This window comes from Saccoglossus kowalevskii, chromosome 19, assembly GCF_978046115.1.
Source record: "Saccoglossus kowalevskii chromosome 19, keSacKowa6.1, whole genome shotgun sequence".
NCBI classification, from domain to species: Eukaryota; Metazoa; Hemichordata; class Enteropneusta; family Harrimaniidae; genus Saccoglossus; species Saccoglossus kowalevskii.
In genome coordinates, this window is record NC_140659.1 from 27,166,500 (window position 1) to 27,181,805 (window position 15,306).

General features: G+C 39.0%; 1 protein-coding gene across 1 annotated transcript; it reads right to left on the reverse strand.

Moving 5' to 3' along the window:
• Nucleotides 1-1,426: 1,426 nt before the first annotated feature.
• Nucleotides 1,427-12,809, reverse strand: LOC100378523 (acrosin-like). Its single transcript, XM_085493777.1, has 9 exons — nucleotides 12,806-12,809; nucleotides 12,314-12,453; nucleotides 10,431-10,671; nucleotides 7,776-7,892; nucleotides 4,713-4,816; nucleotides 4,263-4,351; nucleotides 2,529-2,797; nucleotides 1,899-2,044; nucleotides 1,427-1,702 (listed from the first exon to the last, which is right to left on the reverse strand). Exons 1-9 carry the CDS (start codon nucleotides 12,807-12,809, stop codon nucleotides 1,532-1,534), a joined length of 1,281 nt encoding a protein of 426 aa, XP_085349903.1. The 3' UTR covers nucleotides 1,427-1,531.
• Nucleotides 12,810-15,306: the final 2,497 nt, after the last annotated feature.

Below are 15,306 nucleotides of genomic sequence, written 5' to 3' on the forward strand. Positions count from 1 at the left end.
ACTGAGAGTGGGAGCCAATCATGAATGTTGCGCCTAGTACCATATTTTTGACAGAGACGGTCTATAACACCGTCACGAATCTGATGTCGTATTTATTTGGCGGGTGAGCAAGGCATAATCTAGAGAAAGTAGCAAGCAAGACTGTTTATATTCGGTATAACATCAACGCTACACTGCATAGAAGATTTCCCTAAAGCTAGTCACTTTTCCGGGAATCCAATTTTAATTGATTCCAGACGGAACGAATATCCTCTAACTCACTTTTTTGGACCTAGTTGGATTCCCTCGGGAGTATAGACAGCCAATAAGATGATAATAACACTACGATAACAACTTTCTGTTTTCAACTTTGTAGAATTTTTTCATTTTTATGCAAAACAAAATATAGTATTTTTACCAAGTAAAATCATATTCAATAAAGTTATTAATCATACATGCGTTTTGAACACAATACATATTTTGTAATTTTATTCAGCTTCTTTCAGTCATAATTCAAGGCAAAATAAAGAACAAAAATATAGAGAAGTTAACAAATTATATTTTTTTCTGTAATATTCTTGTGTAATAAGTAATTACGAAAAATATTGATAGGTGAATTTGGAATACACTTTGTTATGAATTATTCTTAATCTAAATTTCTGAATTATCTTGTCAAAATAAGTTTTTTAAGGGTTTTTTTCCCCCAAAAAACGAAAGAATTTCACAATGTCGAAATCAGAAAGTCTTCATCTTCATCTTCATTTAATGATGTGTCAAGGTTGTTCATATCGTCTTTAACAATTATTATTATTGTGCGTCCTCAAAATGTTTCTAATATTAGACGAAACTTGACTATTCATGACTTTGCCGAAACATGAATGATACACACGTTGTACAGCATTGTTTATACAGCAGGTAACTCGATGAGCACTTTTGTTTCTTGGCACCGGTACTTATTCCCGCCAAAAAATGCTTTAAAATTGTGTGTATTGTTGTATTTTTGTATAATCACTTCGTTCATTAGAAAACATATGGACATTGGCGACAAATGTTGATAAATATTTTTGAAAACAAGTATGAAAATACACGTCTGAAAGGTGATATAGTGTTCAAAACGTTAAAACGAGTGTTGTCTTACAGCCATTCGACTATATTGATAGACGTATCAATAACACTTCCAATCATTTTTTGAAGAGTGTATAGAAAGTGGCACTGTCGTTTATCAAAAGTCTTCGTGAATACTTAATGACATAATTTTATGTTTGTGATGTCATTTGCAGCAGACACAAACATTTCACTGTTTGTGGGTTGCTTACGTGACTGATTCTTAATATTCCTTAAAACATTGATTACAAATTTACCAGTGTGAAAACGGTTTTCTAGTATATACATTAGAAAGTTCTTCAATGGATGATCAAAGTTGAAATATTTAAACAACAATCAAAGGTAGGTTTTAAAAGTAAATTTAATACATATAATACGATACAGTTGTGGAAGAGTATTGAATAACCTTTTGGTTTGAGAAGTTCTCTACCTCAAGTAATATCTAATCTCATGGGTTTGTCAGCATAACGTTATTCGTCCAATCGACGAATTTACTAACTTTTGTATATACGCCTGGTTTTTTGGGTTCAGCGCAACCATATCCCCAGCTCGTTAAACCGTAAAGAATCCATTTTTGAGTTGTAGGATCTTCAATAACTAGAGGACCGCCGCTATCACCCTGTAACCAACATGAACATACACAATTATAAATCACCCATAATGCATCGTAGTTTCTTCAACTTCGTATTTTCAGAGTATGTCAGTAGTTAGATAGTTGGGAAATGCAGACTTATAACGTTTATATATTGTGCGACGATTGACTCGATTTATTGTACGCAAGTATGACCACAAACGATGTCATATGCGTGCCTTACCTGGCAAGTATCAATACCACCTTCAAAATATCCCGCACAAATCATGTTTTCGGTGACTTCTCCGTTGTAGGACTCGGGATGATTACATTTTGATGTGTTTAAGAGTTGGGTTCTTGCTTGCTGCAAGGCGCGCTCGTCGCTGGTCCCTGTTATACAAGATAATAGAAAATCGGGTTAGGTCATCATTGCATGCATGTTATCTGAAAGTTTCGGTATATAGGTTTTATATCGTGCGTAAACTTGGACACAAAAACTCTTCATTTACGATACATTCATGTACTGGTTACTCTTTCACTGCTATATTTTTCTCCACAGAAAAGAATTCTCCAATTTCCATGTTTTTGTAATCGGCAAATGGGAATATGTTATTTACAGATTGTGTTTAAAAAATATGATTAGCGAAAATATTCATAGTCATTAAAAGAAATTTACAAGTCCAAAAAACATAAAACAACTGACAAACAAACTGCATGTACACCACAGGTGGTTAATTGAAGTAAGAATCATTTACTGCTACTGAACTTAATTTTACTCCTTTAAAACGAACGTTATTATGTGCACGACCGTAGTTTACTGTCCATATTCTCATACATTGCCGAACACAAATAGTCAAAATGTATTAGCATTTACCCATAGAGTCACCCCATCCAGTGATCCACGCCTCGTCCATATCTTCATATGGCCGGTCTTGTGCAGGTAAACATACTTCACTTATTTCATCAGTCATGGTGATTTGAGTTCTGGTTCTAAGAAGTGCAATATCATTATCCAAGGTAGAGGCATCGTAGTTCTCGTGTATGATTATTTTATCGACCGCATACTCTGCCCTTGAAGGTGCTGGGTCTGTCAGATTATGCTCACCGGCAACAATATCGAATATATAGATCTGATTAACTGACCTGTGTATTTGAAAATCAGTATATTGTAAGTCTGAAAACGCTTAACACACATTGATATATTGTATCATAGCTTTATTAATTGTTTATATATGTTTTCACTTATTACTACACATTGAAACTTCGACATATGCTCAGTTACTTTAATTTAGAAACACGTGATAAAATTACCAAAGCTATCGTTCAGAATTTATTTCAACTGGTCACAGCAATACGCTCTGCTAATGTCAAAGCTGACAATAATCACACACAAAAAAACTCATAGTGGAGAATATTTGTGAGGTGATCGATGTCTCGTCGGTTTGTACTTCTCAGCGGTGAACGAATATTTCAAAGGTGGATGTTTCGGCCGTGGGTGTTTTGAGTATTTTTAAAATGAATTTTAAAAACTGTTACGTTAGGGATTGCAGCCATAATTAATATGAACAACCCAATTTAACGTGACCAATGTTAACAAGATAAATGGTGAACGATGTTAAAATAATATAATATGTAAGAAGACGATCATTGTCAGAGCGTGATCTCTAATATATTCTTCATTGACGTTACATAGAATCCACGTCTTCTATGAATGTCTAAATGTACAATTCACCGAAATTAGAATGTTGCATTTTGCAATTTATGTATTATAGGCATCTACGGCTTAAATAAAAAGCCTGTATGTGGCATTCAAACTAAGCATAATACTTATTTTGAATTGTACAAGTGAAAACATAAAGAACTAATTAAATATTAACACGATAGGACAACCATTTTACACTCCCGAGTACAATTCCACGTGAACGGTACTCTCACAGGTAAAAGGGGAACTCCGAAAGGAATGTAATTTCGTATTTCGTTTCACCGGCTTGATTCAAATTCTCCCTTGATGTCGCACCATTTCATGTGTCACTGTGAAACTGCTGTTGCCTAATGCCTGATACAATATCAAAAACCGATCACGTTAACGGTATGTAAATGTGTACACATGTTTCAGGCTGTGTTTCGATTGTTCACAGGACATTTACACATTAAAGACATCGCCGGTGGGCGACATTACACTGCATACATACAAATTCCTGGTAGAGCAAAGAACAAGATGTTGGCCTTGGAGTTACCGGGAACCCATGACCATGCGTCGAGTGCCATAACTTCACATTGTTACGATGACAGTCACAAGACCTTGTATCTAGATGTCGAGCGGGCATTATATGAGAGTACCCACAAAAACCAACATGTTTAAACATCCACATACCGTAATTTATTTTTGACCATGCTGTAAGATTGTTTATTGCAACTTTTAAATTTAGTCGCTGAGCGGCTGTAACTCGGTTCGGTTAACTGTTAACCGAACATATAGTTATAATTTGAGCGTGGTTTAGCAAAATTTCGCGTGATTGCTAAAATATCGGTATTTTTTTTTAAATTGAGATATTTCCCAATATTTCACTAATAAAAGAATACTCAAAAGATTTAAAACATTACTTACCCAAAAACACAGTGGGCAGCTGTGATTATCCATCTATCATTAAGAATTGACCCTCCACAGGAATGTCCTTTATTGTTATGTAAACTGATCTATTAAACAGATTAGAAATGTTTTCATTGTTAAATGCTTCGCAGTGTAGTATTCAATCTCTATTGATACGCAGTGGTTTGCGGTGTTCGATTTTAGTGTTTCTTCAAAGATGAGGTTACTTTTGATTTGTATGCCTTAGTAAACCACTCCCCGCTGCCCCTGGCCCAACAAGATAACGGGCCCAAGAAAAAAACTATCATTGTATAAGTGGAAAGACGTGTTGTAGATATATGGTCTGTTGAATGCTATTAGCACAATAAATTATATGGACAGATGTGATACCAATCCTGAATATTCCAAAATATTGCTTCAAGCTTACGATTATTGTCCCATTCGCAATGGTAATTTGCTAGTACTCACCTGCCATGGCCAGCTGTGGGGCACAGCTTCGGTTCCATTCACAACTTGAATACTGACTTCCGTGTTTGGAGGAATAGCAGGTTCACCGCAGTTCACAACGTTACCTGAAATACAACAAAATAATAAAAACGACCTGCTCAAATGAGTTAGGGAGATGTCGGATTATGTGTCTGACGTCACAAACAACTTTCAGATTATATTCTGCACTCGTATAAAACATGACGTCATCAGTACGTTTTCGCTCGTGACTGGTTATATTTGTAGTTACAGAGGGTCCAGTTATAGGCTGACCAGATTTGTTGTTACAGGAATGTTGATTGGTAGCAAGAAGTTGAGTTATAGGCTGACCAGATTCGTTGTTACGGGGATGTTGATTGGTGGCAAGAGGTTGAGTTATAGGCTGGCCAGATTCGTTGTTACAGGGGTGTTGATTGGTAGCAAGCGGTTGAGTTATAGGCCGACCTGATTTGTTGTTACAGGGGCGTTGATTGGTAGCAAGAGGTTGAGTTATAGACTGACCTGATTCGTTGTTACGGGGATGTTGATTGGTAGCAAGAAGTTGAGTTATAGGCTGACCAGATTCGTTGTTACGGGGATGTTGATTGGTGGCAAGAGGTTGAGTTATAGGCTGGCCAGATTCGTTGTTACAGGGGCGTTGATTGGTAGCAAGAGGTTGAGTTATAGACTGACCTGATTCGTTGTTACAGGGGTGTTGATTGGTAGCAAGCGGTTGAGTTATAGGCCGACCTGATTCGTTGTTACGGGGATGTTGATTGGTAGCAAGAAGTTGAGTTATAGGCTGACCAGATTATAATAATAATAATAATAATAATAACTCTATTTAATTAAGCGCAACAATTCCAACATATGAAGATCAAAGGCGCTGATACAATAAACAATCAGTCAAATATTAAAGCACATTTAAATAAGTGCGTTTTCAGTCTGGATTTAAAAATGTCTACTGAAGGACTAGAACGAACAGACAGAGGTAATTCATTAAAAAGTTTAGGACCTAAATTTTCAAAAGCACGGTCTTTGTATAACACCTTGGACTTTTTACTACACATCTGACGAGTTTTAATAAGAAACTTCGATTTAGATCTTAAACTACGACTCGGTACATAAAATTCGATTAATTCACATAGATAATTTGGGGCAAAACCATACAAAGATTTATACACTAGTAAAAGTAATTTGAAATTGATTCTTTGTACAACTGGTAACCAATGAAGTTTAATAAAAATGTCTGTAATGTGGTCATATTTTCGAGCACGAGTGACAAGGCGGGCTGCTGCATTTTGTACACGAATAAGAGGTTTTATCTTAGTTACAGGGAGACCAGACAATAATGAATTACAGCTGTCTAAGCGAGAAGATATGAAAGCATGTACCAACTTTTCAGTATCAGATTGGGATAATGATTTACGAATACGATTAATATTTCTTAGATGGGAATATCCAGATCTACAAATAGTAGAAATGTGTGTTTCCATAGATAGCTGCGAATCAAACAAGACACCTAAGTTTCTAGCACTTGACGAAGCACTAACCAATTCTTCACCAATTGCGATACTAGACAAAGGACACGAGTCTTGTGAGAATCTCCGAGACGACATGCACACAAATTCAGTTTTCGACACATTCAAAAGTAGGAAATTACAAGACATCCAATCGCTAACATCTTGAATACATGTCTGAAGTATCACCCGGGCGCGAATTTGATCATCTTCAGAAACCGATAAATAAATCTGTGTGTCATCGGCGTAAAAATGATATTTTACGCCGTGACGTCGCAATAACTCGCCCAATGGACGCATTCGTTGTTACGGGGATGTTGATTGGTGGCAAGAGGTTGAGTTATAGACTGACCTGATTCGTTGTTACGGGGATGTTGATTGGTAGCAAGAGGTTGAGTTATAGGCTGACCAGATTCGTTGTTACAGGGGCGTTGATTGGTAGCAAGAGGTTGAGTTATAGACTGACCAGATTCGTTGTTACGGGGATGTTGATTGGTAGCAAGAAGTTGAGTTATAGGCTGACCAGATTCGTTGTTACAGGGGCGTTGATTGGTAGCAAGAGGTTGAGTTATAGACTGACCTGATTCGTTGTTACGGGGATGTTGATTGGTGGCAAGAGGTTGAGTTATAGACTGACCAGATTTGTAGTTACAGGGGTGTTGATTGGTAGCAAGAGGTTGAGTTATAGGCTGACCAGATTCGTTGTTACAGGGGCGTTGATTGGTAGCAAGAGGTTGAGTTATAGACTGACCTGATTCGTTGTTACAGGGGTGTTGATTGGTAGCAAGCGGTTGAGTTATAGGCCGACCTGATTCGTTGTTACAGGGGCGTTGATTGGTAGCAAGAGGTTGAGTTATAGGCTGACCAGATTCGTTGTTACAGGGGCGTTGATTGGTAGCAAGAGGTTGAGTTATAGACTGACCTGATTCGTTGTTACAGGGGTGTTGATTGGTAGCAAGCGGTTGAGTTATAGGCCGACCTGATTTGTTGTTACAGGGGCGTTGATTGGTAGCAAGAGGTTGAGTTATAGGCTGGCCAGATTTGTAGTTACAGGGGTGTTGATTGGTAGCAAGATGTTGATTTATAGGCTGACTATCTTCGTTGGTACAGGGGTGTTGATAGGCAGCAGGAGGTTCAGTTATAGACTGACCATCTTTGTTGGTACAGGGGTGTTGATTGGCAGCAACAGGTTCAGTTATAGGCTGACCAGGTTTTTTGTTACAGGGGTGTTGATTGGCAGCAAGAGGTTCAGTTATAGACTGACCATCTTCGTTGGTACAGGGGTGTTGATTGGCAGCAACAGGTTCAGTTCTAGGCTGACCAGGTTTTTTGTTGATTGGTAGCAAGAATTTGATTTAAAGACTGATCAGATTCAAGATTACTGCCACATATAAGAACACGAGATCCGAGCTCCCAGCTGCTACAACTGCAGCAACTACGGCAACTGCGGGAACTACACAACTTTTCCTCGGCAATACAAGCATGCGCCTTACATTTTATGCTATCCATAATACAATATATCAACAATTACACTTGCGGAACTTACCAGGACATCCCATTTCATCAATTTCACATTGGTATTTGTCATCGCATCGTTCGACAAAGGTCACGCAATCGCTTGTATCATCCCGTCCACATAGAAACATATCTTCGCTGCAGGTCTCTGAAAAGAACAAGATAATTATTATTAATGTTTAATTGAAAGAAATTAAATAATAGTCTGGATAATAATATAAGACAGTACAGTACGCCGAGTACAGTACTCAGACAGTACGCCGTCGCATCTACCTCCGCTGCGAGTCGGTCGATATTTCCGCTGTACTGTCTTTGTGCATACTTGGAGGTATCTTCGTAGTAACGTAGTATTATACATCTTTTCCATCCAAGGATACATCATGGATATACCGAAATCCAAAAAGTTTAGAACAGAATCAGCGAACTTCTTTGTGTGTAGACCGGTCAAACCCTGGTGGCAGCCATGTCTGTTTTTATTATTAGAGGACGCTTACGCACGTAATCATTCTACATTTGGAATTCGCATTTCCTTATGTGATAGGATGAAAATACCCCGTAAAACACCACAAAATTACGGCACTTTGTAACTTATGGCGTTACGGCGACAGATGTATAATAATAGGATTTATTTTAATTAAAACAACGCTTATTTGTTGGGTGCTGGATACATTTCTACCATCGGTTTGAACGGCTAGCGTCCGGTTTTGAGGTTAAACTGTTTTTATATATATTACTTACGCCTCAATTTTGAATTTCGTGCGTGGCGTTCTGTCACATCATTTGTATTCACAAATATAATTAGTAGTAAATAAAAATAGCGTTAGGCGCACTCAACTACCGACGGCCGTCCATATAAAAAAGAACCAACACATTTTCAAGTTTGAGGTAATTTGAAGGGCGTGTTCCATAAGGCAATTTATGGGGCAACGCAGAAAGCAACGCATGGGTAAACGCAGTTACCTCGTGTGTATGATATAATTGCGTCGCCAAAATGTAACCCTGCCAGATGTAACCACTTGCCCGTCACCACAGTCAGACACCTTGCGTGCACAGTTCATCGCGTTTCCCGCTGCAATTTTTTGGGATTTGCACAAGCATGAAATAACAGTCTACCTTTTTTTGTTTTCAAAAAAAAAATTATATTTGTAAGCTATATTTAAAGCGGCAATACCTGTAACTATCGTGTTTTTTATTTTCGTTTTTTTTTTAACTTTTAATAAAACATTCTCAGTGCCAGGTCTCCAGAGGGCACCACCTACTGTTATCCAGCATGGTCAAGCAAAACTTACTTACGGTTTATGGTACAAGATGATAAATTATGGGGGCTGAGGGCGAAATGTCAGAAGCGTCGCCATCTGGGGTGGCTAAGTCTTTCTCTGATGGCCTCTCACTGATGACTTTGCGTGTCATTCCACACATTAGTGTGCGTCGTGCATCTGAATTTTCTACGACTTCCTTCACGTGACCCGGATTGCAACGAAATGGCGATTACTTGACCTTTAATTTTCTATGTGTTGGGTCGCTTTGCCAACGCAATTTTGTCTAAAACAATATATAAGATCTGGTATTTTTATAAATCAAACAAAACATTGTCGAAATCACTTTAATCAATGCTGCTTTAATAATTCACTGTAGAGTAATTTACATTACACCATGGAAACATATACTATTACTATAGTAAAATACTATTGTAAAATACATAGTTGAGTTACACCAAATTCATACACGCGCTGCGCGACGACTGTGGGGTTTTAAGATTGGTGGGTTAGTTTTAATTTTGACTATCGTAAATCATTGTAAATATCAAATATGACTGATTACACAGCTTGTTTTGTTCATTTATTTTGGGGTGATTCAGTTAGTTTTATTGTATGGTCTTTTATTGTAATGGGGTACATATTTTTAAAGGTGGATAACGTAACCGTTGATATTATATTTTATGTATCTCCTAACTCGAAATAATAAACTTTTCTTATTTAAATACATTTGCATCAGGAGTTCGAGAACAAAGCGAAGGAATAATGAATGAATAATTAACCTCATCTCCCCCCCTCCAGAAATCGTGAATTCGTTTTCAAAAATAGAACTTGTAATGAATTCCTTCAATATCTAGGTTATCTTTATTTATTTGCCCAGCCGTCTTCTGTATAATCAAATAACCTCGTGAAGGTTTCATAGCTTTTTCACGTGAAGAGCGCAATTGCAAGGATTTACTGAGTACACGGATTAAAGGCTCTATTCAGAGGCGGCAGCACGGAATTTTGCATGAGGGGGCGAGATCTGCTCACCAACGTCGCGCAAGGGGTCCGGGACATGATTCCCCTTAAAAATTATGAAATCTGGACTCTTTGAAACGCTACTTTGAGGGGCAAATTTTTCTGACACAAAGGGTTTCACCTTGATCGGGGGGACGCAACATTTTTTTATTTGAGGGGGAGAATGCCCCCTCCTGTGCCACCGCCAATCACGACTGGCAATCACCATCGTGATCGGTAATCACTAAAACCTGGACCATGGTTAATTTGATTAAAAATGACGGACAGGCTAATAATAATCAAGGTCATGCAAATCAGAAAAAAAAAACTCATGTCCCGCAAAAATAGATTTAGTAAAGTCTCCTTATAAATCGTACCGGCCGGGTGCACAAGTCGTATCAGGTGGCCTACTATAGTGTCACATGACTTACTTGGTTGTGTTGCACGTTGGTTGTAAACAGCTTCAAATCCAGTCCACCTGATGATAAAATCGCTTGTGAAAGTAGCGTACATCGAAGGCCCAGTGGTAACTTCTGGAAATGGAATGTGATGACCACAGAGTCTTATCATAATGGGAGCAGCATCGCTTGTTCCGTCGTATAAAAACAGGCCGTCATATCGGCATAAGCTGGAACCCTCGACGTCAAAGTGGTTGAATGTAAGTTCTACAAACTGAAATATAAGAACACACCGATATACATCATATGCATCATGTAGCTTCAAAGCACAGTCAGCTGGCGCACAAATGATAATAAAATAAATGCGATATTAAAGCGGGAGGGTCGTCACCTGCGCATGCGTGGGAATTGAGTCCCAAGCGACTATAACAACACACGCTGAGAACACAAAGGCTCATGGGTAGGCGCTTGTTTGTAAACAATGACACGCTATGGCCACATGACGCATGCGCAGGGGACGACTCCCCGCTTTAACTATATTAACTAAGAGTTTTAAGCCGCATTCATGATGGCGGCCCCATATAGTAAATATCGCATTTATTTGATTATCACGCTTGCGCCAGCTGATTGTGCTTCAAAGTGATATCTCGCATTGTTTTGTTTATTTACACCCCCCACAAAGGGTATACTTTGTATTAGAATGTACATTTTTTCAACAATACTTTGTTTATTTTAAAGAACTGATATATCTGCAAACTAACAGCATATAAAAATATAATATCATACTCGTATTGTATATATAACGCCAACCCATGTTAGCAGCAACTTTAAGTTTACACTAATGGTATTGTTATAAATGCTGTCTATCCATGACTAGCTATGCTGTGTGGGTTGGATCAGAATGATGGGATTCTCGATCTATATGCATAATAAACTTTGTCATTCTTCAGAAGCCCAGTGGCCGAGTGGAAGACGCACTGTGAAGTACATGACGTAGAACTAGACGATTCGGCGCGCAGTATCCTCGGGCGGAGCTACGTCCCAGAACGTTCTATGTTGCTAAGACGCGCCACTGTACCATGTATTTCTATGGACTCTGTGCAAGCTGCTGTGGAACACCAGTAGAAGAACCGGTAAAAACAGCTAAAGTCGAGGAAACAGTACAAACTCAACTTTGAAGTAATCCTGAGAAACCGAATTTATATATGTTGCATATGAAGGAGTAATCTTGTTACATTGTTCATCAGAGTCTCAACAACTATTCCAAAGTACAGTTTTCTGGGAGTTTTCGGCCTTTTTTTTGTACACCGTGATGGTTGCCAGGCGGTGAAAATACTTGGATGTCCGCCCGAGGATAGACTTAATTTGTATTAATTAACTTACCATTTGCCGTGTGTATTTATAATATCTACGAACTAGATTATACGTTATCATCTTTGTCAGAAATCCTATATTTACATTTGGGGAGTTTGTTTCATTTGAACAAGAGCTAGGGAGTTTCTTCCATTTGAAGTATTATGAGCGTATTCTATATGAACTAGAGTTAACTATAGTTTTAACTTTAGAATGTTCTTCTATTTGAAGTAGACTAGTTCGATTAGTTTCTATTTTAACTAGTTTTATGAGGTCTTTGATTTGAACCAGTTTAAGTTGATTTAGATATAGTCGATTTGTTTAATTCTGAGTAGAGTTGGAGGAGACGTTTGTTTTTTTTCAAGTAGATTTGATTGCATTTGGTAATTTGTCAATACAATAAGTCAGGTTTATCCCATTTCAATTCGATCTTTCAGATCTCTCACATTGCTACAATTGCTGAAAAGCTGCGTTTTGTTGTCTTGATATGTTGGCAGTTGCAACATTTCCAGCTACCACATGAGGTGTGTATAGTGTAAGGTGCTGTCAAACTAAACGTTTACCTGTGTGGGGTCAGGTACATCTATATTCCACTGGCATGAAGCATCATTAGGGTATTGGGTCGTTCCGTCAAAGTCTTCATGAGACCAGAACTTTCCGGTAGTTCCAGTCAAATATCTATCACCACCACAGCCGGATAATTCTAAAAATACAACATGCATTAAATAAGAATAATTATTAAATAAGAATAATAAATAAATAAATAAATAAATAAATAAATAAATAAATAAATAAATAAATAAATAAATAAATAAATAAATAAATAAATAAATAAATAAATAATGTATTTGTATTGTATAATGAATTGTTGTGAGAAAATTGTGTAAGGACACTTCACGAAATAGACCATTTTTCTCTCTGAAATTACATGTTTCAACATTAAGCTATAAAAAGTAACAATTCAACTTCAAAATCAAATCGCTTGATTTCGCAGCAGACGTTCGGTCCGCGGCTTTCACGGAATACGCGAGATCTCACAGTAAACGGAAACTCACCCATTTACGCTATATTTTGGACACTTGTTTGAGCTAAAAAGTACGTTACATTTAACAAGCAACTGTCAACGGAATGACCTCCATATAGTTTTTTTAGTTTTGGCACCATTTGAACTAAAACTTAACATTAATCAAGACATTATTGAAACAAAACATGAATTAATAATTAAATTCATACAACTTGAAAATGCAAAGTTCGTTCTAAAGCTTTTGCCATCGCCTCCATCGGAAACCACAGTATCCCATTCGTCGGTGGCCTCCATCGGAAACCACAGTATCTCATTCGTCGGTGGCCTCCATCGGAAACCACAGTATCTCATTCGTCGGTGGCCTCCATCGGAAACCACAGTATCTCATTCGTCGGTGGCCTCCATCAGAAACCACAGTATCTCATTTGTCAGTGGCCTCCATCGGAAACCACGGTATCTCATTCGTCCTGGCCTCCATCGGAAACCACAGTATCCCATTCATCGGTGGCCTCCATCGGAAACCACAGTATCCCATTCGTCGGTGGCCTCCATCGGAAACCACAGTATCTCATTCGTCGGTGGCCTCCATCGGAAACCACAGTATCTCATTCGTCGGTGGCCTCCATCGGAAACCACAGTATCTCATTCGTCGGTGGCCTCCATCGGAAACCACAGTATCTCATTCGTCGGTGGCCTCTATCGGAAACCACAGTATCTCATTCGTCGGTGGCCTCCATCGGAAACCACAGTATCTCATTCGTCGGTGGCCTCCATCGGAAACCACAGTATCCCATTCGGCGGTTGCCTCCATCGGAAACCACAGTATCCTATTCGTCGGTGGCCTCCATCTGAAACCACAGTATCTCATTCGGCGGTTGCCTCCATCGGAAACCACAGTATCCCATTCGTCGGTGGCCTCCATCGGAAACCACAGTATCCCATTCGTCGGTGGCCTCCATCGGAAACCACAGTATCTCATTCGTCGGTGGTCTCCCTCTACTATGGTTAATGCGAGCGAAACTCGTGTAAAGCGTATAAAATTTATTTTAAAAACACACCAAGTTGCATTTTATGTTTGAGAAAATTACCTAAACACTTTTTTACCTATCGATTTCGTCGTTCGCTAACTTTTTCCTAAACTTCCCCCTAACTGCTGTCATGGCGTACCAAGACACAAGAAGCCGGTAACTAGTAACGATTCCGGCATTCTGATTGGTCCGTGATTTTCTCGTTGCTTGTTCTATTTCCCTTGGTTACCTGACGTCGGCACTCAGGAGTTTCATTTTACTCTCGAAAGTTGGGCGAATAAAAAACTTTCTTTTGTTACAAATTTACGCAGAAACAGCTAGAAATGCCAGAAACATATCAAACATGTAAGTCTAAGCAGGCAGGGTACATGGGCATGGCGTAAAAAAAAACTTGTTTACAGAAAACGAATATTAGAATGTTTTAAAATTACGTCACTTAGTCACGTGACTTTGGGCCGGAATCCCGGTCCAGTTCGTTGTGTCGTCACCGGAAGCGCTGTCCCAGCGGTGTAGAAGATGCCGACCTGCAGCGTCAATGGGTCCAGTTACCTGTCCCACCAATCTCCCTGGCAGAGTTCTATTTACGAATATATCTAACCGCAAGGAACTCTGGGAAGGAGAATGCTGTCCTACTTACCATTCGCAATGGACGCCGGGAACCAGCGAACGGCACTGAGAGCAGCGACGGTAAAAACTGCCCGAGTCGCCGTAGTTGTGACGTCACATAACAGTCGAGCGAAAACTGGGCAGGCTCGAGGTGCCCGCGCCACCCCGTAGAGACGACGCGAACGCATTATAGTTGAAACCTAAAATTACGCGGGAAATTTAGAACTTCAATCGCAAATTGTATTATTGGTATTATGAGTTCTATTTCGGTGTTCTGGCGGCAAGGATCCCCGGGGAGGAGAATGATACTTTCGGTGTTGTGGCCGCAAGGGTCTCTGGAAAAGAGAATGAGACAGCGCTTCCTATGACGACACAATGCTGACGTGTAGAATCTTTTGTGCAAGCGCACGCCTACGTCACTGCATACCATTAATAAGTCACTGCTAGCTGCTGTTCTGTGGCTCTTTGGTGCGACCTACAATCGAATTTCGCCCTAGCAATTTCATTTGGACGTCTTCTTTTTAATTTTGTTGTTGTATGTCGAACAGCCAGAGCCAGTCACGTAAATAATACGGTCGGCAGCATAGGGCTATGATTCCACAGCTACGTCACTACATGTCATAAATAAATACTAGCAATGGATATGCTGCAGAATCGATCAGTCGTGGTAATTTTCTCGTCGGACCACACGATTAAAAACATTTTCATAAAATTGCCACGCCTGGGCCAATCTATGCGCGCCCGTCGAACATCGCCCTGATTCGAAGTTGCTCTGTGTTTAATAAATAGACATGAAGATTGGCCGAAAATACTGCAAACTACCAAAATTTACTGTTGTTTTTGTGATTCTATGGCTCGACATATTTTAATGTTTTAAAATGTACTTTATAAAAGTCTA

What these genes read in the sequence shown, in the direction of transcription:
- LOC100378523 (XM_085493777.1), bottom strand. An exon ending in ATGTACCTGACCCCACACAG is followed by an intron (nt 10,672 to 12,313) that starts GTAAACGTTTAG and finishes CTTATATTTCAG; the next exon opens with TTTGTAGAACTTACATTCAA. An exon ending in GTGGTATTGATACTTGCCAG is followed by an intron (nt 1,703 to 1,898) that starts GTAAGGCACGCA and finishes TGTTGGTTACAG; the next exon opens with GGTGATAGCGGCGGTCCTCT.